The 27605-nt window shown below is 44.5% G+C and overlaps 2 protein-coding genes across 5 annotated transcripts; both read right to left on the bottom strand.

The window, feature by feature from the left end:
• Window positions 1-933: 933 nt before the first annotated feature.
• Window positions 934-14710, bottom strand: zbtb44 (zinc finger and BTB domain containing 44). Of its 4 annotated transcripts, none has more exons than XM_062536301.1 (6): window positions 14381-14710; window positions 9650-10790; window positions 7855-7939; window positions 7010-7161; window positions 6181-6481; window positions 934-4581 (listed from the first exon to the last, which is right to left on the bottom strand). In XM_062536301.1, the coding sequence occupies exons 2-6, from the start codon at window positions 10758-10760 to the stop codon at window positions 4167-4169; spliced, it is 2064 nt and encodes a 687-aa protein (XP_062392285.1). In that variant the 5' UTR covers window positions 10761-10790; window positions 14381-14710; the 3' UTR covers window positions 934-4166. The 4 variants fall into 4 exon arrangements, with proteins under 4 accessions (XP_062392285.1, XP_062392286.1, XP_062392288.1 ...); XM_062536302.1 differs by having other exon boundaries at window positions 14523-14710; XM_062536304.1 differs by having other exon boundaries at window positions 4420-4581; window positions 6398-6481.
• A 250-nt stretch (window positions 14711-14960) lies between these two features.
• adamts8a (ADAM metallopeptidase with thrombospondin type 1 motif, 8a) lies at window positions 14961-26209 on the bottom strand. Its single transcript, XM_062536300.1, has 9 exons — window positions 25395-26209; window positions 23164-23403; window positions 22257-22386; window positions 21448-21615; window positions 19705-19991; window positions 18453-18639; window positions 17991-18163; window positions 17693-17868; window positions 14961-17545 (listed from the first exon to the last, which is right to left on the bottom strand). The coding sequence occupies exons 1-9, from the start codon at window positions 26130-26132 to the stop codon at window positions 16810-16812; spliced, it is 2835 nt and encodes a 944-aa protein (XP_062392284.1). The 5' UTR covers window positions 26133-26209; the 3' UTR covers window positions 14961-16809.
• Window positions 26210-27605: the final 1396 nt, after the last annotated feature.

The raw sequence follows: 27605 nt of genomic DNA, 5'->3' as shown, positions 1-27605 counted from the left end.
AAGTTGCGGCAATGATGCATAGTTTCTACTTGAGGAAATAGACGGGTGGATTTTTACACGCAGGTCATTTTCAGCAAAAGCTACATAAAGCCACTTAATTCCATTAGCAGGCTGATGGAGCGTGACCCACTTTGTAGCTCTGACCCAATTTCCACCATCCTGTCTCCTGACCTGCAGGACGCGCAACAAGGCTGATGTGCAGGTCATGAGGTAAGAGGACACCAAATCACAAACAGGTGTTTGGGCTTTGCAAAAAATATAGCTTTTATATCGTAGCCTAGTACTCCCGCATTCTCAATCTCAACCCCCCTCCACACACACACACACACACACCACCACCACCCTTACAACATGCACCCCCTTGAAGTGATCATTTATTTGTGCAGCTGTGTGGTTTACTCCATGTTTTTCATCTAGGGCCTCTCAAAGCACTCCTGACACTGTCAGTCCCTCAAATGAATCCTCCTCCTGTGCATAAGAACACTTTTCCCATGCTGCACTTACACCTGGCTTAAAAGATGCAGATGCAGGAAGTCGCGTTTGTTCATGTTTATATTTTAAATTATTAGCAGACGCTTTTGTCCAAAACAAAATGAATGATATTTTTTAAAGGACCAAATGAAACACGCCAGAGAGGTAGCTCACCCTTCCCTTCATGATCCTAATGTAACGTCACACAGGGTTTTGTTTTTGTTGCGGGGACAGGCTGCCCCAACTTTCTTTGTTTGTTTCCAGTTTTTGGAGCTTCAACTCTTATTGTTGTCAGTCTACCAACGAAATGAGCAGCTAGCGAATTGTGAGGGAATGATTACTGAACGCGAACATTTTTTTATGGGCTTGAAATTGCTAACTGCACCTTTAAGCTCTCGCTGCTGGCACCTGATTCTGTGCCACTGTGTCAGTTGCAAAAGACTGGTATTCTGAGGCCAATGGTAAGATTATTCATCACTTTACTTTCAATCAAAACATTGTCTATACAAAACATTGTTCAGTTTAACACACTGGCACAGTAACTCAAGATGAAAACCATTGGAAAGTTACAAAAAACAGTCACCACATTTGTAGATATTAAAATAAAAATGCACACAAACAAAATATAGTTTAGCACTTCAAAAATACTTTAGGTTACAAGCTACATCAGAGCACTACCAGCATTTGTAGTTGTGATATGAATCATAGCAATGGATGTTCATGACTATTAAAATGCACTACCGATTCAATATCCAAAGGCACAAGTTACAAATAAAAACAGGTTTTAGAAAATAAAACTATACAGGAACACTTTAAAGACATTGTCACAAAGCGAATAGTATGATGTAAGGCTCAAATCCATCGACTATTGAAACTCACATTGATAATAGAAATATACAAAGTTCTATACTTGAAAGATGACGAATACAAAAAACAGACCAAAATGTGTCATGACATCTGAATACCATTTCCTCTTGCTTTTAAGCATTTTACAGAGATGCACTACTGTATACAAAAACGTAGTTGTACATATCTGACAAAACAGCCAAGAAAGTAAACCATGCTATATTGATTTTTTTCTGTATTCTTTCCCGGTATTTTTAATATGTTTGTGTGGGAAAACATGCCAGTACCACAGTGAGGTCTGGGACAGCGATATTTGCAATATTTGAAACCTTATAGAGAGAGTGCGTCACCAGAAGCTAAAAATGACAGACGTAACTGCACCGACCACGCAATTCACATTACTACTAATAAAAATAGGGCGTTCATACTATCTCACAGGCAAAGTTCTCAGGCATAGAGCTTAGTGTACCATACAGGATGCGGTACGGTACAGTACAGTGACGGATATTAAAACAGCTGACATCAGAGGAAGGGCTCCCCGACCCCCCCTTGCACTGCAGGAGACCCTCTGCACCTGTAGCTTCTGTTGAAAGTGCAGACACAAAAGCGCAAAACGAAAACTAACCGAAATGTCACATTTTAGTCCATTATAACAGCCTCCTCCTCCAACCACAAGTAACTGTTTAACAAAGGAAGTGCCAACCACCTCCAATATTCACAACTTTTGCTTTCATATTGCTCATTATTTCGAACAACCAACAATACATTCTTATTTTTTTTACATGATGTTCCAAAACATGTACACTGTATTACAACTGTATTGCACAATAAGGGAGAAATCGTTTTTTTTCTTGAAATATTGGAAAACATCACATTAAAAAATATCACATTATAACTAAGCAGCATTTAACAATGATTGCCCTGTGCAAATGGTAGACACAAAGATATGTATATTAAATATCTAAAGAAGTCAAGTAAATGCTAAAGGATTTGACATATATAAAAGCTCTCTCACATCACCAAAAACATTGCATCCTTGCATTCCTAAGTGAGTAAACAGGACTTAATGGTAGCTAATAATAGGCACAAATAAAAGAATGGCACATTTTTTTCAGATAGTCTTTGAGAATCTTGCAAATTGGAAATATGGTTATATACTTCACTTCTGCTGCATCTTTCCACATGTAACATTCAAGACTGACCACGGCCACACACCTTAAAGAGCGACGCCCACTGGACACGGTGTTCAGCAGTGAGGGCTTGACGCACAGGATTTCAGAACAGTTTTTTTAAACCCTCTGCGGCAGACATTTCTAGTAGGATTTGCTCCTTTAAAAACAATAGAGTTATTTATTTTTATTTTTTTTTAATCTTGTCGCGTCGCACCGCGAACGTGTCCGGTGGGCACCGTCCTTAACAATCCAAGCGTGGAACTGCATCTACTGTAGGTCTGATGGAGATACACAGAGCAATAGCAGCAGCAGACCCAGGACAAATACAAACCCCTCTTGGTCGAGGTTAGCCGTGACTACTGCCAAATTACAGCTTTTTTTATCATCTATTTTTTTGATTCGGTCAAAAAAAAAAAAAAAAAATTGGGATTCTCACTTTTGGATTAGCGTACAGTTGGGAGTGATTCCACTGTTATAACTGCTTCAGTGTGTGCGTCAAAAGAAGCAGGTATCACAAAGTCAGTCATGCAATGCTTCTCAGCTGGACAGCAGGATGAGATTATAGTTTTTCCACTTCAAAAATAAGACACTAGTGACAGCTAACCAGGACCTGAAGGCCTGCACTTCCACTACCTCAGTTTCGCATGAAATCACATACAGTTACACTCTGCAAAAATGCATTAATTTAATGGTTTCCACAAAGGCTTAAAACTGTGCAAACGGTGTCACAGCTCTTGTGTATTCGACACAGAAATCCAATACGCATCTACACGACAATTTTCTTTGTGAACACCACAAAGTCTGCATGATTGTTTGACTCAATCAACCACATGGAGATTGTCTATAGTTGACACGTTCCAAAAACGAAACCTACTGAAACGTTATTGGAAAGAGTCCTGTAATTAAGGAAAGGGGTTGGGGAAGGGTAGGGACAAGTCATGGCCCTTGCTCAGTGGTACAGTCCCTTATGTTGGCCATGCTACATTATCTACCAAGGCAAAGCCCTCAAAGGAACACAAGGACATAAGCCAATCTGTATCCATCACATAATGGATTCACAGTACAGTTTTTTTCTGTACAGGACTGGGTAAGGCGCTTTAACACATCCAGACTGGAAAAAGAAAGATCTGACAAACGCACAAACAAAAAAACATACAAATCTCAAAATGTTCTCACAATAATCATTGTGTCTCAATCCGCACAAAAAAGTAAAAACAATTTCACAAGACAGTCAGCTAAAAGTCAAATGTTGACAACAATTGCAAGGGGAAGGATATTTCAGGGCATGTTCACCATCTATTCTGTCACAGAGCAACAAAGACTAGAGCTTTTGATGCATGGAAATATATCCTTAAGGTGGCCAGCTCCAAAGAGAATCACAATCCAGTGTGCACTTGGAATATGTACTGCAATTCAAAAGGGATCCTATGTAAAATGTGTTAATAATCTGTAATTTCCTATGCAATCACAATACAAATGACGATTACACCAAGCCACGTTAATCACTGCAAAAAAAAAGTCATTATAAAAACAAACAAACAAACAAACAAACAAACAAAAATGGTCTATGACTGCCAGGCACCAACACGATCACGATCCAGTATGCACTCTAGTATTGTGACTCAAAAGCGGGCTCTTAAGGTGTGTCTACACAGGTGAATACGGGAACATCACATCTTATTCAATGGTAATGGACACAAGTGCTTTTTTCTTTGTGCGCTCCTCCCGCTCTCCGTCCCCCCCCTCCTCCTCCTCCTCCTCCTCTTCCTCCAGGGCCTCCGGAGAGTGGATGGCCACGCTGGTCTTTGGCTCGTCTGACAGCACCACCACCTCCCCCCCGGCGGCCGCCCCGCGACCCTGACCCCCGCGCGGCGCCGGGGCCTCGGGCGGAGCCATGGAGGGATGGAGGTCGCAGTTCTGGGTGGAGGACACCTGAGATATGACGGGCATCTGGACAGAGGAAGAGGAGGAGCTGCCGCCGCCGCCGCCACCATTGCCGCCGCCGCCGCCTTCAAACGCCTGGTCCGTCATCTCAAAGTGGCCCAGCGACTCCTCCTGCATCTGGCTCAGGTACTCGGGGAGGAGGAACTCACTGGGGGCAGCGTGAGGAAGGAGCGAGGGAAGGAGCGAGGGAAGGAGGGAGGGAGGGAAGGAGGGAGGGAGGGAGGGAGGGAGGAAGAGAGAGAGCACACCACACACAATCATCTCACCGCGCCGCATACCTGTCAGGAAAAACACTCCCTGCACCTCGCTTCACTCTAACTAATCTCGACAGAGGAGAAAAACGCCTATAAAAGGCAAACTTGGCCAACGCTAATGGTATGGAAAACAACCCACTTGTGTAGAAACACACACACACACACACACACACACACACACACACACGCGCAGTCGCGCACGCATCTGCTGAGGTTTCCCCCTGCAGGTATTTTGTTGCTGTTGCTGAACAAATGGACGGGGCTATAGGAACATCAGGGCCGCGTGGCTGCACCGCTGCATGATGGCTGGTGCCAGACGGCAGAGCCCACCTGGCTCGGCCGCAGCAGGGGACCGACAGCACCGACGGCGGCTGTTCCTCGTTATCTGAGCGAAGAGACAGACACTCACACACACACACACATACTCACACACGCAAGTAACAGGACGCAGAAAGTGGCGCCCCTAACTGCCTGCCAGCGCACGTACGCAAGCCGTGCGGCGCGGGTTTCGTGTTTTGTTTTTTTTTTAAATGGAGCCAGGGCCAACACATTGCCTCATTCCCCCCGCGTTTGTGAGCACCGGCCCCACCGCTGTTTGTTTTTGCTGGACTCAGACGGGTGGTGGAGGCCAGGCGAGAGGGGAGCTCAGAAGCGTGGCCGAAGACTGGGGCTCCGCTATCTACGCGTGCCTTACGGCTACTACGCTAACGCTAACGTCACAAGGCTCTATTTCAAGGTGTCTGCGATTGCACTACAACAGAGTGGTGGTTCAATGTCGACAAGATGTCAAATCAGACTCGCCAGTCTGAGGTAATGTTTGGTATCTAGCTTTTAGATTTTACCCACTTAATGACCTATAAGCCAAAAAAAGTGAAACCAAAGTGAAAGTAAAAAAAACAAAAAAAACAATGTGATACCCAAGATATACAATGGACAAATCAGATTGGATCACAGCTTGCTTGGTTCAACAAGAATAAATAAGTAACTTGGATATGGTTTGCATAGTATAAACAGAAGCATCATTTTTTCCTGGTATTTAATGAAGCCATTGCTAAAAAAGACATTTCTTAGAAGCCCAGACAGCATTACTTAGCCAATTAATGTGCAGCTGTAACGTATGCAGATAAAAGTGCGCCTTTGGCAAGTAAAACAACCCAGATAAGAGCCATCCAGATGTTGCGCCACCATGAACGACTGTCTTTTGTAATTTTATTGCATTTGGGAACAACATGTTTCCTTTTTAGCATGTTTACAACTGGGTTTCTGGCACAGGCGTTGTAGCAACAACTGTGACTTTTTAATTTTTTTTTTTTTTTTTTAACTTCCAAGACTTTTTTTTTAAGTCCATAATTTTTAACATGCATGGCTGTTCTAAATGGGGAGGAGGAGGAGGGGGTGGTGGTGGTGGTGTGTGTGACGTGTGTTCCCTCAGTGTTAATGCATCTTTTCATAAAGGTTTTTTTATTGTGCCCCTGCTTTGCCAAAAGCCTCACCTGGTCTGGAAGTAGTTTGCTAGCTCTGACGCCTCATGGTTGAGACTCCTCAGGTGTACGATTAAATTGCCGGAGTTGGTAAACATGGCGCCGCATGTTTTGCACTCGTAAATCCGAGGCTTGCGGATGATGTGGCGGGAGACCCTCATGTGGTGCTTATATTCACCGAAGGAAGTGAAAGTGGCGCTACAGATCTGGCACCGGAAACAGCGTTTACCTTCGTGCTTCAGCCGGTGCATCTTTAGGGAGTAGGCCCGCGTGAACTTTTTCCCGCAGCGGTCACACTGGAAGGGTTTAATGCCTGTTGGAAGAAAATGGTAGCAGAGAGAGAGAGAGAGAGAGAGGTAGAGACAGAGAAAGGCAGAGAAGAGAGAGAAGCAGAGAGACACAGAGGCAGAGAGAGAGAGGTAGAGAGAGAGAAAGGCAGAGAAGAGAGAGAAGCAGATAGAGAGAGGTAGAGAGAGAGAGAAAGGCAGAGAAGCAGAGAGAGAGAGAGAGAGAGAGAGAGAGAGAGAGAGTGGGAATCAGAATGGGCTTCAAGAGAAGAAGCTGAGCAGGCAAACTCAAAATGGGGACAATGGCATGCTTGAGTGGATAAATAGCTAGATCGCTAGATAACTCATCCATCCTGAGGGAAATGTAGTAGAGTATGTGGAGGATGGCCACTGCTACCACAACAGAGTACCTTTGGTAATTCTGACAGACACACTGTCTGATGCAGACTGACAACACCCAATGACGTAGAGGCAAAGAGAGTGCCGGTGCAGAATGCAGGGCATGGAATGGAATGCAGACCGTAGCTGGAGCATATCAGCATAAAAGTCCTCACCAGAGTGGATGAGCATGTGCTGTTTGAGGTTCTGGATGCGAGTGAAGCGGACCCCGCATGTGGGGCACTGGAAGGGCCGCGCTGGTCCCTTGATGCCGGGCCGGTTCGACGGGCTGATGTAGAGATGGTACGGGTACTGGACGTTCTCCAGCCTGGGGACACAAAGTGCCAACGCCGTGTCATGTTACGGGAATTGACATCAAACAGATGTGCCTCTTCGAAAAAAGGACGGCCAAACGACCAGCAGGCGAGAGAAGCCTCACATCCCTCGGCCCACGTCTCATACTTTTCTTCGAGAACTAAACTGGGGTTTGTTTGCCTAAATTGGTATTCTACTGCGTGTGCCTGGTCTGATTTAAAACAGTGTAATCTCTTAATAATTTTGACTGTGTCCTATCTTAATCCTGCAAAGATCAGCACGGTTTCAATCATGCATTCAAAAAAAAAGGTCAGACGAGAAGCAACTGCTACACTGGCTTAGATGACTGAGGCTTTTCTTCCACCCCCTTTTGTTTTGCATCATGACAATTCATTTTTTTGCCATTATTCCAACACGAAACCCGAGATCCAAGAACTTTCCAGCACGCGGGCCAAAAAGCTTCTGGCCTGTTGGCAGTCGGGTCTGCCCTCTAAAAAAGCCACGACAATATCACATTAGCTTCCACTCTTTATGGACATTGTATAAGCGAGGAAAGGATGGAAACAGGAACAATGAAAAAAAAAAATTATGCCTCTCCTCGGAGGGGTCCTTTTTTCGTGAAACTATAAAAGCGAGACGTTGTAAAAGGACACTCTGTAAAAACAAAACAAAAAAAAAAAAACAGCAAAGTAAAAAAAAGTCTTGCCTCTCGTCCTCTTCCATGTGAGCGGTGGTGTTGGGCGTCCCCTGAATGGACTGCAGGCCCTCTGTGACTCCCTCGTCTATGGAGCCTGCGGAGAGAGAGAGAGAGAGAGAGAGAGAGAGAGAGAGAGAGAGAGAGAGAGAGAGAGAGAGAGAGAGAGAGAGAGAGAGAGACAGAGAGAGAGAGGGGGAGACAGAGAGAGAGGGGGAGACAGAGAGAAAAGCCGTCCTGAGCATCTGCAAGTCGCACAGCGGAGGAGAGGGGTGCGCGTTGACTAACCCTGCTCCAGTAAGTTTAAAATACATCGGCCAAGTTTACATTCCACAGCCGCACAAACACTGAATTCATATGGTTGTCTGCTGGACAACTAACATGTGCTTGCCCATCTTTTTTGTAGACATTCTACTTCATGTGTGTTATATCTGAAGTTCTCCTTCTAATATGAAATTGAAAATACCTGAAGTGTTTGAAACATTTGACAGTGTAGGCTAGCAGTTAGTTGGCTGGAGTCTAACCCTGGTGCTGGCCTTGCAAAATTATGACATAAAGTTACTAATATTTCGCACCTTTTGTTTTCAGCAACGATGGCGTCGTGTGGGACACTGGACTGACCTCCACTGACATTACGACACTTTTTATAACTCAAATGAGGTATGCTAAATACACCACTATTTCAGATCATTCAAATGGAAAATAGTTTCGGATCCCCAATTAAACAGCTCTTTCCACTCTGGCGGCTACACTTTCAATGGAGCATTAACAACAAAACATTGGTCATTGACTAATAGTAATTTTTACCAGGAATATTCCCTTTCAAAGAATGCATTACTAAAACGAGGAGACAGGGCGGAAGGATCAAAGGAACGGGGGAAATTAACGTGTCTTATTTTCCTAGTTGTCCAACACACAACTTATGCTTATGATGAGTTGAGACAACTGGAAATATTTTGTCCTGGGCGCCAAGGCAACCAATGTCTCAACTCCTGTATGTGCACCGAAAATGCAAATCCAGTTTAACGTACTTAATACTATAAGTAAGGCGGCATGCCTGCTTCATACACTCATAACGTTTATACGGGCATACGCGCTACGCGTTTGGACATGACAGTTTTTGTTGTCTCGGCTCTGTAGTGCTCCAGCACATGACTTTGAAATCAAAATGAAAGACTATGAGGTCATTGTTCCACACTTGGTGTGCTGCTGACCTTCCCATTTCTATGCCGGAGCACGTCTACCGTCATGGAGAATGACCAGTATATGAACTGTGGATGTGTCTCTAGTTTCACTAGAGGTGCCACTATCTACACACCGACAGACAGTAAAGTACTGTAGGTGAGCTTCAGGTATGATGATGTTGAAATCATGAGGGCTGTTGAAAGTGTGTGTGTGTCTGGAAAGATTTGAATCCCAAACCCTCGTACTACTAATACTGTACAGAGGGTCTGGACCTTCTCCATTCAGAATCGATTTCAGGCAGGAGGTGTGAACTCTGAAGTTTGAAACGGTTGGGCCTGATTTTACCCAATCGCTAACGTTTGGAGACTATAAAGACTACAATGTGCATAATGCTCGACGTCATCGTTAACACCCGCCTCCCCCCATCCTCCCCGTTCGCTGATTGGTCCGGATGGAATGCATCCTGAGAAATCGAGTTCAATGGGATCAGACCCAGGCGTAATGGTGAAGGGAAATGAAAATTGAGCGGAAGCTTACGGAGGGCTATGCCAGGCTAGTGATTGCTGGATTCAAATAAAAGAATTGCATGTGTGTGTGTGTGTGTGTGTGTGTGTGTGTGTACCTATCGAAGATGACTGCGGGCTGATGAGGAGGTCCTCCTGATTGTGCTCGCTCCCCGGGACGGTTTGCTGGTCGCTGAGGGAGCTGTGGGAGGCGCTGACCGGGTGGTGCGAGGCCTCCTCGTGCGCCTCCTCGTCGCTCAGCCGCTCCACCTTCACCCGCACGCCCTCCTCCTCCTCTTCCTCGCCGCCGCCGGTGCTGTCCGTGCCCGTGCCCATGACCAGGCTGCGCGCCCCCTCGCAGGCCAGGTACTCCACCAGCGCCCGGGCGTTTGGGTCGGGCCCGCCGCCGGACGACGACGACTCGAGGAGCCCCTCCGCCAGCTTGGCCTTCTCCGCCGCGAAGCGCCGGTCGATGCCGAACGGGTACGTCCAGGTGAACGCCAGCGTGGGGTCCACGGCCGGGGCCGAGCTCTCGGGGAAGGAGGAGGACGAGGGCGACGGGTTGGGCACCTGTGGCGAGGAGGAGGACGCCGCCTGGGGGCTGGCGAAGCCCTTGCGCTTGCGGCGCGACTCGCGGCACACCGGAATGTTCCGCTCCATCATGCTGCACTCGGAGGAGACGGGCGAGGGCGACAGCGCGTCCAGCGGCGCCAGCAGGCAGCCCGTCTGGCCCTCGGGGGCCTCCTGGGGCCCGGGCCGGTCCCGGTCCTGGCCCGGCCCCGAGGCCCCACCGCTGGCTCCCGCCGCCGAGGGGTTCCACAGGATGCTGGACTTCATGAACTCCGAGCAGGTGTTGGCCACGGCGAACATCTGCATGTAGCTGGCGGCGGCGAGCACGTCGATGATGTTCTCGGTGCTGATGGACAGCGTGGAGGTGTAGGCGTACTCCAGGAGGGGCGCGAAGCCCGCCACGGTCACGTGGTGGAGGTCGAGGACGGGCCTCTCCTCCTCCCCCCCCCGCCGGTCGTCGTCGCCGCCGGCCTTCCCGGTCAGCTTGGCCCGCAGGAAGTCGCTGCAGCAGGCCAGCACCACTTTGTGAGCCAGGAAGAGCTGGCCCTGGACGCGGATGGTGACATCACAGAAGTGACCCTCGCTTCGCAGGACGTTCAACTTGTCCAGCAACTCCTGACTGTGATTGGGGGAATTGTGGGTAAAGGTCTTAATACCCATATTTCAGACCGGAGAAAATGGGTGGTGATCCTACAAAAACATAAATACACCTTATCAGTGACAAGCTGGAGCCTGTGCATCATTACAGAAAGGATATGAGTTCACAGTATAATCACTACCAAATTGTGCAAGTGTACACAAGACATATATCTTTTGGCCATTTGTAAAAAAGCCTTTCTAGCTTTCTAGCTCTATAATGTCAAATAGAGTTCACTTTGTGGTTTCTGCTCTAAGATATTAGGCTACAGTAAAGTGGGAAAAAAAGAAACACAGCACAGCACTTCCAAAATGAAATGGATTCTGCCCTTAATGATGAGGATATGTCAGTCAATACTCTTACATGCATGCCAACGCTTAAAAAACGTTTGATGAACATGTTTACGTCGTCTGCTTGTCTCACAAAAAGATACAGCTGGCCATGAGTGTTGCTGGCAGAGAAGGAGAAGGGAGTAGGGAGAAGAGCGTAATTGGAAGGAAAGTTACTGTGAAAAATGTACTCGGATCATTCAATAATCCAAAAGAAACGAGACATTGGTAGATATGCGGTGACAATAGTACGGTGGGCGAAAATCTATGGCAGACTTTACCTATTAATGTGTAGGTTACATATTATATGGTTGTACAAAAGCAGCTGTAAAGGTTAAATTGAAGCAGGAAAAAAAAAACAATGAAAATATGTCCTTGGGAACACTGAGTTCATAGTATTACTCATCAAAGCTGAAAGAGAATCGTCTATATGGATGGTTACTGTAACTGAACCCTCGGCTGGAATTCATATGATAGTTACGCTGAAGTATGACTAAGTCCTGAAACACTCGCAGCATTCGGCTCTGTAATTCTCTCGAGTCCAAACAAAGTCTCTCACACAACATCTGCTGGGAATTTACATAGCATTGCCTGGATTCACATGACAGACGGCAAGAAATCAGCAGCACACTTGTCTAAATTCAGGCATAGTGGTGTGCTTAGGGGTCTGTCAGAATATCTCGCTATTTTTTCTTTTTTCTTTACAAAGAGGATAACACTACCTGACCCGTGGACTTTAAAGTTTACCACTATGAGACCTTGCACATTTCAGAAACGAACTCATTCCAATCCAGAGTGATTCGCCAAATACTTTGGAAAATAATATTTCTGAGATGTGCAAAAGTGTATAGTCCATTCCTTAATGGCAAAAGCTTTATAGGTCTTCGGAGACAGATGGAGGAGTGTTCAGTTCAGCAGTTAGGGTCTTTGTCTCTCTAATGGCAGGCTACTTCTTGGTATTAAATCTGTGTTGTAAAAGAATGAAGCAGATATGCACCCTTACCTTCCCTATTCAGCAGAGGGCTGACTAGTAGATGTCACACTAAGCCTTTTATAGAAGTATTGCTAAGCCTTTTTTTTTTTTTTTAGAAGTATTGCTATACCATGACTGTGCGCTAGGCCTAAATGTATAATCCCTTTAACGAAATACAATCATTCAAAACCAACAATCAATGGAATGACTAAATGAAAATCACACATTTTTCTTAAAAAAAAAAAAAAAAGAAATCTGCAAGTGTTACCTTGACGGGAAACTAAGCGTGTCATAACAAGTGCTAGCACAACCTTTAATGAGGAGGTGATTATTGTTTCACTTTCATAACACTGAAATTCAGTTACAACTTGTCATAATGATGACTAACACCTCAAATAGCTCTCATTTTGGGTTCTCTCGTGTACCTGTTTAAGGATCTGACATTTATTTGGATCATCACAGCCAGCATGACCACATCAAGGGAATAGAGCAACTACCTAAAAGCAACACTTTATAAATTCTGCTATTTGACCTCAGTACAGTGAATAGTTGCTGATATCCAAGTTCAACAGCCAACCAAGTTACATCCCTGCCTTCCTTGACCCAGAAACACTGTGTTGACTGGCTGAGAGCTTGGCTCAGTTTGAGACACAATGTTTGTATCTCATTTACAGATCCAAAACTATTCTTGAACAATATACTGTTCAAACACGTAACGAGAGGACTGAGAGGAACAATTCCCTGAATTTGACAAAAATTGTGTGGTATTTCACCTTTAATCAAGTAGCTTGGCTAAAGAAGAGCAGTTTGGAGTTTCAATACCAATCTCCATGTTGAAAAGTCATTCAGGACACGTGTTAAAGTTCATGACAGTTTTGCCAATATGGCTGTTTTTCAGTTCTGAAAAAAATCTTTATTTCTATGCTTAACAAGTAGGCCTATATTTATTTGTACAGTCTGTCTTTTGTATGAATATCCTTATGGAGACTCAGGGCTCAGCAATATTTACACAGATTTAGACTTAACAATCTGAGTATCACTGCAAATACTGCCAAGTGCCAATGTTGTATTACATTGAAGAACAGATATATATATGTCATGTAACCTACATCAGTGTTCTTGCACTACATTGCTGTACACCTGGTCTGTTATAAATCAAATTATATTTTTAATTAAAAGCTGATCTAAAAGCAAAAATGGAATTCAGATCAATCTCAGTTATGCAAACTACTCCATATGTAATGTATTGTGCATTTACAGCATAGGCCCCATGAGTAGCCTATGTAGGCCATTTATGAAAGCAAGAAACGTGGAAAACAGGCAGGCGGCTCCACTGAAAGTGTGCCCGATGCACCTGAGACTACAATCAGGGTCGGTGTCTTGGCATAACATTATATAGGCCTACAATGCAAGTTAAGGCAACATTTTGTTACTGAACGTCTACCCTAAATAATAATGGAGGTTGTAGACTACTAATACACGTCAGTAAAATTACAGACTGACAAAGGGGTCGCCTTGTAGAATGTTTTTGCAAATATTAACCCTTCCGCCAATGATTCGAGTGGTAAGGCAGTGTCCCCGAGTCGTATTTTGACGACTGGAACGATACTTCGTTGATGGTACTTGTGTCAACATTAAAGAAATCATATCTACTCAAACTACGACATATTCCGTCAGATTTCCTAGATTGTTTTCAATGGAAGGTTGCAAAGGGGGCGTGACTCTCCACATGAGTACGCTATGGGCTATGTTTTGTTTGCAGCTTTACGAACGTTGGCTATGCTAGCTAACATCTGACATTTGAGTTGGTTGAAGTTGACAATACAAACCCAACACTGACCAAAGCGATGACGCAATTGTATTGCCCTTCATCAATAAAATAAGTGTGTATGACCGAACGAGCTAGCTAACGGTCATCAAAACAGAACTGGAAACATTTCATGTTGTTTGTGGTCTCCTCTCAAATGCAAACACGAGTTCCAAACAGGAGTTAAATCAGATCAGCTAGCAAGAGGCTACCTTAATCAGCTAACTTTACCTAATCGCATCGGACTAACCAAGATCATTTCTGTCAAATATTTTAGGATATAATGACAACGCAACAGCACGGACAATCGACAATAGCATTCGATTAATTTGATCGGACCCATTAGCAGCAGCGCTCAGTAACGTCAACGCCAACTTAGCTGGCTGGCTAACTAACATACCTAAATTGCTAGCCAGTGGTCTGGCTAGCTACCCGCTAGTTAGCTCATTACCAATGATACACGCAAGTATTTTTGTTACAAGTCAAGACAACAACCAATATGCTCACAGTAGAAACAGGGAAACGCGAGCTTACCAAAGAAAGCAGAACGAAGGAAAGAATATCTGGAGTTGAGGCGAATAACAATCCAGTTCGTAGCGGGCATATGTGCTAACAGCTCCGATAAAAAACTAATGGATAGCGGAGTAGCTAACGCTAGCTAGCTTGCCAGTCTCACCGTGTGCTTCTAATAACATTCTGCTTCATTCATCCAAGCATATCCTACACACGTTCGCATTTAGTAGGCTAGAGAGACAATGCCATGTAAAAGACTATAAAAAAGTAAAACACATTTCTTTATCTGTTGATATTGCAGCTTTTTCATCCCATCAGCGGGAAGCCAGTGGGCTGCAAATTCAGCGGTTTGTTTTTCTATCCCAGAATGCTATGCGGACGGTCAATACTGACAACAATCTTTCCTTCACTTTTTGCCATTATCATATTCCTATCCTTGATGCAGTCCTTCAAAAGGGGATATAAGCTACACTTTATGTTGTGTTTATTAAGGGAAAAGCATGATATAGTGAATTGTGATTAAGAAAAACCAATTACAAGTTCATTTGTACACATAGGCCACAAAAATAAAGATAGTCCATAAGGTTTTAAACAACTTTTTATTATTATTATTATTGACAGTGAAGAATTCCAAATATTTGTGACAATTTTGATAAAGGAAGTTGAAAAAATATCTTCAGTCGAGACATATTTTTAATTTATGATCTCATTTTGAACAATTCTGAATAGACAGCAGCATCAAGAAAATGTAACAAATAGATGTCCGAAGGTAGAAAAAAATAAATAGCTTAAAAGGAAGCTATAACAATAGCATTGTACAGACCTTCATTGAAGGGATAGAATGCTTTCGTTTCAGATCTACATATATAACAAAAATCTCCCCATTTGCACACCTGGAATGCCATAACACTCACATATAAAAGATATATAGGTCAGTCTTGTTTCATCCCTAACATTAAATGCCATAGTGATGCTGTCTCAATGCTTAGCCTACGTATCATAGTTAATCATGGTTTCTACATCGTCATTCAACGCAATGGTAGAACTAAGTCTTTTTCTCTCATTAAATATTTATCTACAAGTCAAGGGTGACTGTACCCTTCTGGTTGCATACAACTCTAACGGTCTAACTGTGTTAGAGTTAGGCCTATTTGACAAATACAAGAAATCGATGTGTCTATGGGGTAAGTAAAACAAAAAAGAAATTGCTGTATCTTAATTGTTTGAAGTAGGCTATAATGTGTGAATTACATTACTATAAGGATCAACCCAAACAGTAGAAATACACACATTGTTCGTGCTGACATGGAAACTGTTTTTGACATTTTTCTTTACAATACGAAAATATAACCAAACAAGGCCTTCCTTTTCTCCAGAAAAGTCATGTTCTGTGATCTGGTAATCGTTACCTCAGATCGTGGTGTGATGAAAAACAAACTGGCAAATGAATTGGTACATTGATACATCAGCTTAACCCTACTGAATAGCTTTGTGTTAGATGTGTGTGGTGTAACAATATCTCTGTTCAACGGAGGAGTATTGTTGTATTCCAAAAGGTGATCCAGTGTTCCTGAATTAGTGAAATGTTCAAGATTCTGCGAGTTTGATTCACCAGCTTTCTCTGTGGTAGCTCCCCATCACTGTACATACAGTTTCTGGCTTTATCTGATCAGAGTATGTCATTATTCACTAGCATGATTACTCAACATTCACTGACATGATTACATACCAATCAGATATACATTGTTTTCCCTTGTTAACAAAAAAGTGGTCGTCATCATTGTTTGGACTCTTCACAATAAGTATAAGTATTTAGATCTTTTATTCTGAAAAGATCGATGAAAATAAATAGTGTTCTGTCAGCTTTTAGGCAGCCACCGAGCCTTGATCCTGTTCAGTGTGGAGTGATTAAACTAACCCAGGAGACGATGCTTTGTGGATTAGCAGGTACTCAACAAGTCCAGCGGAGTCTCAGCAGGATTTCTGTTTGTTTGTTTGTTTGTTTGTTTGTTTGTTTGTTTATGTATGTATGTTTGTTTTGCAAGATTTACGTTCCTTTGTTGAAAGGATAAATATAGACAGTATCTTCTACCAACAACCATTAAAGAGAGTATTAAACTGGTATATCATTTGAGGTAGATCTCTAGGGGAGGGAGAAACTTCAATAGTGGTTATAATAACAAGGCAACATCAAAGAAATTATCAACAAATGAAGTTAAGTTAATCGTTGATATAGGCATCATTTCTAGGACCAGAATGGAAATCCTGGCTACTTTTGATAAGTGACCTCTCCATTCCCTTTCTATGCTAAAGGTTCCCTGCTGATCTGTGCAACAAGGTCAGGTGGTTAAGGGAAAGGGAAGAAGTTTGTTCACTACATTTGCTATGCATTGCGCATCTATCAGGCCCATCCCTCTCTCTCACACACACACACAGTCCCACACACAGACTCAGCAGTCCTGGTAAAAGCACTCTACCGGATCGGACTTGGGCCTCTTGTCTGGATTACACAACCCTGGGTCTACCGCCTTCCCGGTATAGTCCAGGCAGAGGACGCTTCGGTGGCGCTCTCCGGACCCGCACGTCCGCGAGCAGGCTGACCACGGGCCCATCTGCCACACGGGGCACGGCAGGTCCGCGCAGGGCCGGATGTCGGCTGGCCGCAGGTCCACGTCGCAGAAGTAGGACGGGGATCCCGCCCCGTCCTTGCACTCCACGCTCCTGCGTGACCAGCCCGAGCCGCAGGTCTTGGAGCACTCGGACCACTCGCCCAGCACCCAGTCGTCGCCCCCGAAGGGCAGGAGGATGTGCGGGGACACCCGGTCGGAGCTGGGCGCCTTGGCGAAGGGAACGTCTCTGGGGAGGAAGAAGGTGTACTTGATTCTCGGGGGAGACTCGTCTCCCGCCGTGGACAGGACTTGCACCGCGATGGCCTGCTGAAGCTTCTGGAAGCTCAGGATGCGCTCGAGCGTGGTCGAGGAGCCACTGTAGCGGAGCACGGCCCCGGGGACCGAGATGTACTGCTCCGACGTCGAGACGGAGAAGTTGCCGTTTAGGATGAACTGCCCGTCCTCTTTCTTTATAGACAGATAGTTGCCATCGTGTTTGATTCCACGGTGGCTACGCTGTTTGATGTCGATGTTGGTTGCCCCAGAGGGAATGGTGACAACATCGTTGTAACCGTATCTATGGAAATATAAGAACATCTTCACCATTAGTCACTTTTTTTGCTTGTAATTCTAACCATAAGTAATCTGTAGTGTGTCTAAGAGCATTCGGTCAGTATTATATAAGCGTATAATCCACATCTGGTAATATGTTATTCATGCTTACGTGGCTTTATTCAGTGCTCCTGTGATTTTCCGACAGGATGAGCCATCACCACCACAGATCCCGCACTTGTCAAATCTTAGATTGGAGCCAATGACCTGGTCGCAGCCAGCCTTAATGCACTGGCCCTGGACACAGATGGATGTGGTGTCTGGGCCGCAGGTGGTGCCATCTATGACCTAAACAAGCGGTAATAAAAGATATTGTATTTCACACTGACGTATGGACAACGTTAGGATAGTGACAGCAGAAACGCCGGTGACGTAGGCTCCTTTCTAAAAAGCTGAAAAGTAGGGTGTACCTTTGGTTCAAAGACTTTGAATTCACTGCTCCCCTTGGCTCTGCAGAAAAGCTTACATCTGTCGCGTGGGGAGACGCCAGCGTATTTTGGAATCCACTGCTTGATGTTCCCATTCATATCCAAATACCGGTTGGTGTTATACCTCTCACATTGCTCCTCTCTGAAGCTTTTCCCTATGGGGGTAAAGCAATACATTTAAACATTTTTCCAGTGAAAAAGCAATGTTGCAACATTTACATTTTCTGCAAGTGTGATGGATATTAAGCAGCACCACAGATGACAGATTATGATTAAAATGTCATTGCCTCCAATCCCTCTCTCTCTCTCTCTGTACATTTATAACTCATGAGTCCAGGAGTAGCAGTATTTTGTGTTAACACTTAGCTAAATTACAGACCTCTCTAGTGAATAAACTTGTCTTATTAAATTCCTACATCAAGAAGGAGAAATGGAAAAAGTTACCGTGCTCCTGCTGGCAGGCCTGAATGTTGCAGGATTGGTATTTGACTCTCTGGCCCATGCAGTAGGCTCCACCGTGTTGAGGCTCTGGATCGGTGCACTCTCGGCGGGAGAACTCGACACCCCCTCCGCAGCTCAGAGAGCAGGGACCCCAGGGGCCCCACTCGCCCCACCCTCCGTCCACTGGCACCTGCAGCACAAACGAATGAATCATGCCTCACACAGAAGGCTAAACTGGGAGCGCTTAGGCTGCATGTGTGGTTTGCTTGAGAAATTTGACCAATCAACCAATCAGTTGACCCACCAACCAGTCAATTATTAATTCAATTAATCAATCAATCAATCAATCAATCAATCAATCAATCAATCAATCAACCAACCAAACAACAGTTCATGTGTAATATATGAATGTATATCTATCTTTCTATCTACTGTATCTTTCTTTCTATCTAACCATTTGTATTGGTAATCAAATGTGAATGGTTGGTTATCTAATATAAATGCTGAATACTACGCTATGCTACACTCCTGTGTCACTGACGGTGCTGGCCTGTTTCCACTTCTGGCCTGACACACGTGTTACAGCCTCCCGGCCATAACCCCCTCCTAGGCCTGGTGCTCAAGGCATGTGCAGAAATAACACATTTCTTTTCTGAGGGGCTTTCTTTATGAGCTGGCCGAGACAGGTCTTCTGACAGCCAAGCCGTCTGGGATCACAAGCGAGTTTTTAACGGGCCGCACCAAATATAATCTCTCTTTTTAAAGGGGGCTTTACTGAATACAATGTGACTTCTTTTTAAATGGCTTCTCCAAAAATAATCCGCCTCTAAAAAAGAGCTCCTCCAAATGTACTTGCACCAGCTGCAGTCAGTCTGGCATCTGGGATCAGAATCTAAAGTAGATCAATTATATTAAGATACTCTGTGGAGTGCAGCGTGGAGCCAAAAAGGAACGTGTGTGTGTGTGTGTGTGTGTGTGTGTATGGGGGGTGGGGGGTTTCGGAATATGAATATGTCAATACACTGTCAAGGGAAAGGTGCAGTGAAACACATCTGTCAGGGCAAGCGCAAGATTGTTTTAAAGTGGGGGGACCGAGGTGGAGAGAGTGACTGTATGGCCTCAAGAAAGGATCGCGGCAATAAATCTCCACAGAGACATTTTTGGGCATCATTTCTGAGATGCGTTCGCTCTGACAGGTAAGCGCCGTGATAAATCAGGTGGCCGTGACTCAGCCAAGGCAGGCACGCATAACTACCTCCAGCCTCTCCTCCGTCTTGTTCGCGCAGTCGCCGCGCAGACACAGGCCGCCCTCCCCTCCGCAGGGGGTCCCGTCGGCCCAGGGGAGGCTTCCGTTGCGGGTGGTGCACTGCTGCTGACCCTCCTCGCGGCACCACAGCTGGGAGCAGACCTCCTGGGCATCTGGGCAGTGGCCAAAGTCCTCGCCGAAGACCTGCTGGCACTGCCGATCCAGCCCGTAGACGTGACCCGGGGGCTCGACTGGCAGGGGGAGTGTCTGCTCAGGAGGATCCAGCAAACAGTCACCTGGAGGTGGCACGTGAGCGGACACAGTCAAAACAGGCAGGACGGGCAGACAGGCAGACAGACAGACAAATACATGTTGAAACAGCCAGAGGCAAGGCATAAAATATGATGACTCTGCTGAAACGTGGCTTATACGCTGAGAATACAAACAAATCAAGTTCACTCGCAAACAAAAGCAAAGTATGATCCTTGCAAATCTAAACCTTCGTTTGCGGGAATCACTATAATTACAACATGCATAGTCAGAGCTCTCTAATTAGTGGCTGCAGAAAGAACAAAAGCCTTTAATTGGAGGATAGTAATGTAACCCTTTTGTCTGTGGAAATACATCATGTTGCTGTGGCAATGTAGGTTAGCCCTCTGCAAACTCCTTTATGTGTGCAGGAGCGCAAGGACAACACACTACTTGAAGAACTGCAAGAAAATAAGAGGGACCTGTTGTACAACTAGTTCACTATGTACCTGTGGCAATATTCAGTCTGGTTAAGACAACATGTGCTTGGCTACACTCGATTTCTCTGTGAGGGAAAACAGTTGTTAAACCAGGAATGCGTGACTCACAGCAGATGAGTCAGAGCAGTAGAGAGTGAGCGCAAGCCAGAGTGTAGACTGAAATATCGACAATATAAATCAGCAAGTGAAGGAAATACGTCTGCTATTCTGCACTGCAAGTCTATCTCTGTCTTCCCCTTTTTTCAGCTTGGATAGTGGATGTGGATGCAGCGGCAGTACGTCCTTAAGAACTGCAATTCGCGCTCTGCTTGTGGTAGCGAACCTGAAATGCCTCCTGCTAACAATCTGAGGCATTCCTCCACCTGACGCCTCCCGCTGGATTCCCGCTAACCTGACTGGGGGGGTGGTGGGGTGGATTGGGGTGGCGGGGTTTGGTGTTGCTGCGGTGGGACCGAGCAGTTTACTTTGCAATGGTTGTTAGTTTTGACACTCTCAGCAAAATTACACAGTGTGGCTTTAAACCCAGTTATTAGTGGTGAGGGAGTAAGTTAAGGCAGACAGGGCATTGTAAAAAAGAGAGGAGAGCGGGAAAAAAATACAAGGGTAAGAAAATAAAAAATGGTTACATTATACAGAGACGTCGTGCTGCCGAGTCCAAAAGGACACTGAACACTATGGCAGGTTTCCATTCACTACATGATGACAGACTGACATTCTAGGACACGAGCCTTAAAATGTTGACAGTTATGACTTTTTTTTTTTTCTTTGAGTTCTTTCGGAAATATTCTGTCCTTGGTGCCAAAACCAAATGAAAACTGAAAACCCCATGTTAGCAGAAGGAAACCCATCTGCCAGTACACAGCCTCACCCTCACTCACAAGCACCAAACAAATCCATGTGACAACCCTATTTCCAGCAACACATTTTACCTACAGCATGTGTTCCTATGGCAAATATAGACACAAGGTAACAATGTGTTGACACAGTGAAACCCAGTCCTTACCATGCCCATTGTCGAAGAATTCGGTGATATATTGAGCGCTGCAAGGTGACCATGGAAAAGTTCTGTTGAGGTGGACAAACTTTGGTGCCATCATGTGGTGTCCGTCAAGCTGCCCGAACCACTTCTCACAGTTCCGGGAATCATCGTGCGGCATGCTGAGAACGTGCCCTTAGAACAAAAAGGGCACAGGAGAGAGTTAATACCCTCTCAAGTGTAACAACCGTCCCATATTCCAGTTCCATTCCACATAGTGCTCCATGCAAGAGAGTCTATGTCTTGCAGTGCTACCCACTAAGGGCCTGATAAGTAAGTCACTAGAGGGTTTTACATACAATTGAGGAGAGCCTCATTTAAACTAAGGGAGCCATTCTGACATGACAGGTCTTTTAGACAGACCGTCAAAGTGTCTTTCCAAGAGCCGCTTTCCAAGAACAAGTACAACTACATGATACCAGACTTTATTTATACTGGTATAATGTTATCCTGTTTTATCTCAGCGTGCCTAGCCATGTTGATCCTTATGTAACGCTTTGTTTACATAGCATCATTCTTTCAACGGCTGTTAGTTCAGATTGTTTGGATCACTCAACAAAACCCTCAGTGACGCGCCAGTTTAAATGTGACCAAGTGACAGTGTTTGAATGCAGGATAAGTCCTGAAGTTTCAAGAGCACTGGGGGGGAGGGGTGGGGGGTAAACGCACATTTTGTAAGCAGGAGCCGAAATTAGATCTCTCTGGCAGAGATGCACAGTTTGAGTTGTCATAGTTGACATAGACTGGCTGGCCGCAGGAACACAGGGCACACATACCGAGCTCGTGGGCCACTGTGAAGGCAGCCTGAAGGCCATTGTCCTCGATAACAGAGCAGCTTCTCTTGGGGTCACACATGGTGCCTATATCGGCGACCCCGAGGGTGTCACACTTGTTTCCGCAAATATCCTGGAGGTGAGAGCAAGTGAGAGAGAATGTGTGAGGGAGAGACAGACAGACAGAGAGAGTGAGAGAGAGAGAGAGAGGAGAGAGAGGGGGGTGGGTGGGAGGGAGGGAGGGGAGACACACACAGAGAGGAGGAAAGGGTTAGAGTGGGGAGGAGAGGGGGACACTGATATCCAGACATCGCTCCATTTGTTCCAGACAGACGGCTTTTTTTCCCGTGCGAGCTCTTGCCAGCAAAACATATTTGTCAGTGTTTCCATCATAAAATGAAGCAAATACATGGCAGACTGTAGACTTAAAGAGAGGGAGGAAATTTAACTCTCAGATCTCCACAGTGTCCAGTCCAAGACTTCACAGCCCTTTACATGCCTAAGTTAAAAAGTCAGCGTATGGTAAAGATATCTAAGTCTCCCTGTATAAGACAAGGACCACCAGCAAGACTAGACTCACAAGCACAAACACACACACTGATGCCACATGGGGTTTAATAAGCAATGCCTCAACTAAGAATGGACCTCATGTTTTTTATTGTCATTCTTGTTTGTTTTCGTGATTGTCTCTACCGTATTTCATTCTTAAGGGGCTAAGAAAGAATGTTGTTTTTTTCTTGCATGTCTTGAATGCATGTCTTTACACTGAAGGACAAAGTAGGCTACTCTACAACAAAAACCTATCCAATCAAAATCTTACATAATAGTTTAACTGCCTACCTATTTTCAGTAGATCCCTATATATTCTGGTAGATTCCTACATCTTAAACCACTAAAGTAATAAATGTACCATTCTGGTGAAGAGGATGGCTGTGTCGTAATGCTGAGGGTGCCTCTGGCTGGTTGGGTTGAACAGCTGCTGCCAGTTGCAGAAGCTGCGCAGGGCAACGCCTCCATTCCTGGACACCTCTGGACCTTCCTCCTCATCCTCCACCAGAAACATCCTCACCACAACGAGGCTCACCGCGTTCTTCAGGCTGGGGTGGGTGTAGATCTGGGCAGCCATGGCCATCATGGTCAGGAGGTAGTGCTGTAATGGGGAATGGGAACAGACGGTCAGGGAATAAGATCCCACAGCTGTCTGGGAGACGATGAGCCACACACAGACGAGCCGGCTCGCACACAGGTCTAGAGCCGGGCCAGCAATCTCTGAACATCTCCAACGCTTAAAGATGCAATCGGCACGTTTCGTTCGCCTGATTTTGCATCTCTTCAGAATTTCATTGTGTTTCAATTTCAAGTCAATGTGTCAGAATTTTACAGTGTATCCTTATAACAGAGAATCTCATCTCTGTGACTGACCCGAGCTCTATGAGGAAGGTGTGGACATTTCTCAAGGAAAGAAAGACATGATGGCCTATCATCTACTCCTCTACACTTTCACAGTTAATGTAACAACAAAAAAGTTCAGCAGTCAAGTGTCCTAGCCAAGGTATTGTCAGCACAGTTGAGGTCCTTTGGAATGGACACAAAAAACAGCACTTCTTTCAGTTAACACAGTAAAAATAACAAACTGTCTAACAAACTGTTCATATTTGAATTGTGGATAAAATCGTTATGGAAAATATTCTCTGTCCTTGGGGAGGAAGCAGAATACCTACGACAGAATATCTATTAAGTACAAATGGAATCATCAAATGTTGCTGAGGTGCTCTCTCATCAGTCATTGTGAGGAATCCACATTTGTTCTAGTTGCAAGTTTGGAAGTGTTGACCACCAGGACAGTGGGTTACGTTTATATACATGGGGTAAAACTAGGATAGTTATTGTCTATGTGAAACTTTAAAAGCAAAGCTCAAAACAAATCCCTGAGCCTATGGGGACAGAAATATTTAAACATTTTTGTTTTTCTTTCCATCAATAAAATGGGTGGAAGGCGCTTGAAAACAAACTCCTCTTGGCATCCCTTAACATCCAGATGGTGCTAACTAAAACTCAAGGTTTTTGTGCCAGCAAGTCTATTTCATGTCTTGCAAGGACCTATTGGGGCCCTATTACAGGAAAAACGCTATATGTGTATACAGGCTCCTTATTCATACAATCTGACAAAACCATGAGAAGCACGTGTTCATATATCACATCATATTGCTTGATTCCAAGAAATTTCTGAGAACACTTAAGAGCACGTCTGATCCAGAAATATATTTAAGTTTTTATGTGTGTTGGGTAGTTTTTTACTGAAAAAAAAATGAAAGCAGAAAAGGTTCCATGGAATATTTCAGGGGAAATTTCTTGTTTATTATGAGCATGTACTTGGATCCATAGACGGGTTTTATGACCACGCCTTCAAGCAATGCATATGTCTCTATACGAGAATCCGTTCCAGAACAAAACGCCTGTGCTTGTTTGGCGTAGTGCTCCTCTTCTTTCACTGACCAGAACAATGAAAGGGGTCTGTTTATGCTTTGAAGAGCATTAATGGAGAGCAGCGTTTAAATGTTTATGTGAGATGTTTATACTGGAAGTAGTCAAGTACTTTCGTTTGTCTTCATGAGACCTTTTAGACTCAGAAACATGCCTTACGGTACTTGCCACGGTGGTTTCACCTCGCGCGCAGTTCAGAATGCGCGTCAGAACTGAGATAATGCACGACGCGATTCAGCTTGAAGGTTTGAATTTCTCGGCCCCGTTCCCGCCCCGCCTCCCACACATCCTCCAAAATTAATTGTTTCTCGGAAAGTAGTGGTAGTGGAAACTACTGTACTTTATAGTAATGACACTGAACTAATACTGGGCGCAAAAAGACAGTCTGTGAAAAGAACTGTTTACCACAAACCGGGTGGCAAATAATGTGGTTGCCAAGTCATAATATTGTCCAGTCTTTCAATTAAGATCATTATAGCCCAAACATAAAGCTATGTACAACGCAGAATGTATGGCTTTCCTGTGCTAAATGTTCGCCAGTTTAGGATAAACGAACACCGGTAAGTCACCACATAGTCAACACCATAAAAGGTAACGGTAATATTTTCATCTATTTGCCTTGTTATTTATGGAGTAAAAGAGAGACTTATAAGTTACCTTGATTTCATCTCCGTAGAAACTTGTCATGGTGGAGTCAGCTACCACCAGGGTTTCGATGTACCTGGCAGAGGATACAAAACGTTTCTGTCTTTGGGTGACCTTGGCATCCGTCTTTCCATGGGACGAAGTGGGCCTACTGTTGGACACAAGCGGTTTGGCAGCTCCAATATGATCATACAAAGTCTTTATAGCGTCTTTTGAGACAGGGAAAACTCTCCTTTTAATGACGTGCACCTGCGAAAATGACCTTTCGCTGGTCTCATTACGATGCTCTTTGGGTTGAATGAAGTATTCATCGCCATTCGTTACAAATGATCCTTGGATGCCGTGGCACAAGCTGACGGCCACCACAGATTCTTGATTGTTGTTAACGGTTCCCGAGTAAAAACAATCTCTAAAGTCTTGTCCAATCTCCAACGACTCGCTGTCACCTTCGAAGATATCCTCAGGTTTGGTGCCATTGAGCAGGGCAGAAAGATGCTTCGAGTTAACGTGCTGAACATTAAGTGTTGGGGCGACAAAGTTACTGTCCGGATTTAAATGAATAGTGAATTTGTTACCAAATGCGTTTAATAGAAAGCTAAGCCGCTCTACGCTCCGTCCCAAAGTCCAAGGCTGCTCAGCATTTCTCATACTCAGTCTGACAGGTATTATCTCCTCCGACTCAACTACTTCACCAAGCGCAACGCCGGTAAACGACAACGTGAAGAAGACAATATGCATAAAATAACCCATTATGTGCTAGGTAGAAATGGTAAAATGCTTCAGCTGAAACGGCACTAAAAAGACAATACCATATACGGCAAATAAATCCGCTGTGTAATAAACACTGTGTAGCCTCTGGGGCTACATACACAAGGACTGTAACGTATTTGGGGATGAACAATTTCAGCTTGTAAATACTACAAGTCAAACAAAAAAGTATACCAAAACTACAAAAAAACTACCCGTTTGAGAACAACTGCAAAGTTTCTCAACAGGCTGTTAACGTTAACTCAAGAGGAAAAGTTAAAAGCTAAAGAACACCCTTACAGCCCACGGTATTAGCGATGACTGGTCGTGACGGCGGTATTTATACAGTCTTGCCCTTCTTAAACATACGCGGTTTATTTTTGATATCCATCAGAACTTTACTCTCTCCTCCCCCTCATGCCTCATGAAAAACCTCAACAACTTGGGATCAGCGTTAGATCCAATGGGAACGTCCTGACACGCCCCCCCTTTCAATAGCTCTGGTTTGACATACGGACTATTATTAACCAAGTCAGCACGCAGCTCGTTTGCGGAATGCGCAAAGTTACCCGAAGTATGTTTGGCTGCTCAAGCATTTCGACAGCCCTGAATTCTTCGTGTAAACGTTGGACTAAAAAGTAGCCGCATAACTTGGGTGATACATCTCATACAGAAGTCTGCCAAGTAGGTCCATATAACCTAAAAGAACCAAACCGCAACTGGATATAGATCGTCACCCACCGGTCTTTAGTGTACTAAGCAGGTCGATAGATTACATAATGATTCAATTTCACCACTAAACCAAAAAGCAAACAACATCAAAAACTACTCCATAAATAAATGTAGCTCCAAAAATCTTCTGTACAAACACGTTATAAATCATGGGCAATCTCATATGCGTATGCATATGCACTTCTTGAGAGTGGAAAGATTCCTGAGGAAAGCTGCGTTATGTAACAGGTCTGTGCATCATCTAAGAAAACAATAGAATATCCCGTTACTTTTAACAACAACGGGTGGCTGTCATCCAGCAAGTTTTGATGTTTTTTTTTTTTTTTTTTGAAAAACAAATTAGAGAAAAAACAAAACATAACCTTATTTAACATAATTTTGTTTAATTGTTAGACACAGTTACCAATACCTAATTAAATAAATAAAATAAAAAAAGTTCTTGCAGTTTGCAGTTCTTGCAGTTCTTCAATCGTTCCTTCTTCAATTCAAGGAGATGGAATGACATCCACAAGGTGGCACTGTCACATCATTTTTAGTCCGTAGGCTACTGCAAGACACAGGACAAGCGCACAACGCACTGCTGGATATTTTCATGTTGGAAGTGTGATCACATAGCCTACGCGAAACAAAAAAATCTTGTCATGACAGCTGTTTTATGGTCTCAACCGATTTTTAGCCACCACGAGATGTCGTGGTTGTATACAACACATTTTTAATTTCCCCGGTTCTGTAGACTCCACTACT

This window comes from Sardina pilchardus, chromosome 5 (genome assembly GCF_963854185.1).
Source record: "Sardina pilchardus chromosome 5, fSarPil1.1, whole genome shotgun sequence".
NCBI lineage: Eukaryota > Metazoa > Chordata > Actinopteri > Clupeiformes > Clupeidae > Sardina > Sardina pilchardus.
This window is presented reverse-complemented; position numbering and strand designations above follow the sequence as displayed.

Bases quoted from the DNA above. Each gene is read 5' to 3' on its own strand.
- zbtb44 (XM_062536301.1), bottom strand. From the start codon at position 10,760: ATGGGTATTAAGACCTTTACCCACAATTCCCCCAATCACAGTCAGGAG. The intron at 6,482-7,009 runs GTGAGGACTTTT...TTCTTCCAACAG, and splicing joins GCACATGCTCATCCACTCTG to GCATTAAACCCTTCCAGTGT. The intron at 4,582-6,180 runs GTGAGGCTTTTG...CGCTGCCCCCAG, and splicing joins GCAAACTACTTCCAGACCAG to TGAGTTCCTCCTCCCCGAGT.
- adamts8a (XM_062536300.1), bottom strand. From the start codon at position 26,132: ATGGGTTATTTTATGCATATTGTCTTCTTCACGTTGTCGTTTACCGGC. The intron at 22,387-23,163 runs GTACATTTATTA...TCTCACCTCCAG, and splicing joins CCATCCTCTTCACCAGAATG to GATATTTGCGGAAACAAGTG. The intron at 17,869-17,990 runs GTACACCCTACT...CCGCTTGTTTAG, and splicing joins TCAAAGTCTTTGAACCAAAG to GTCATAGATGGCACCACCTG.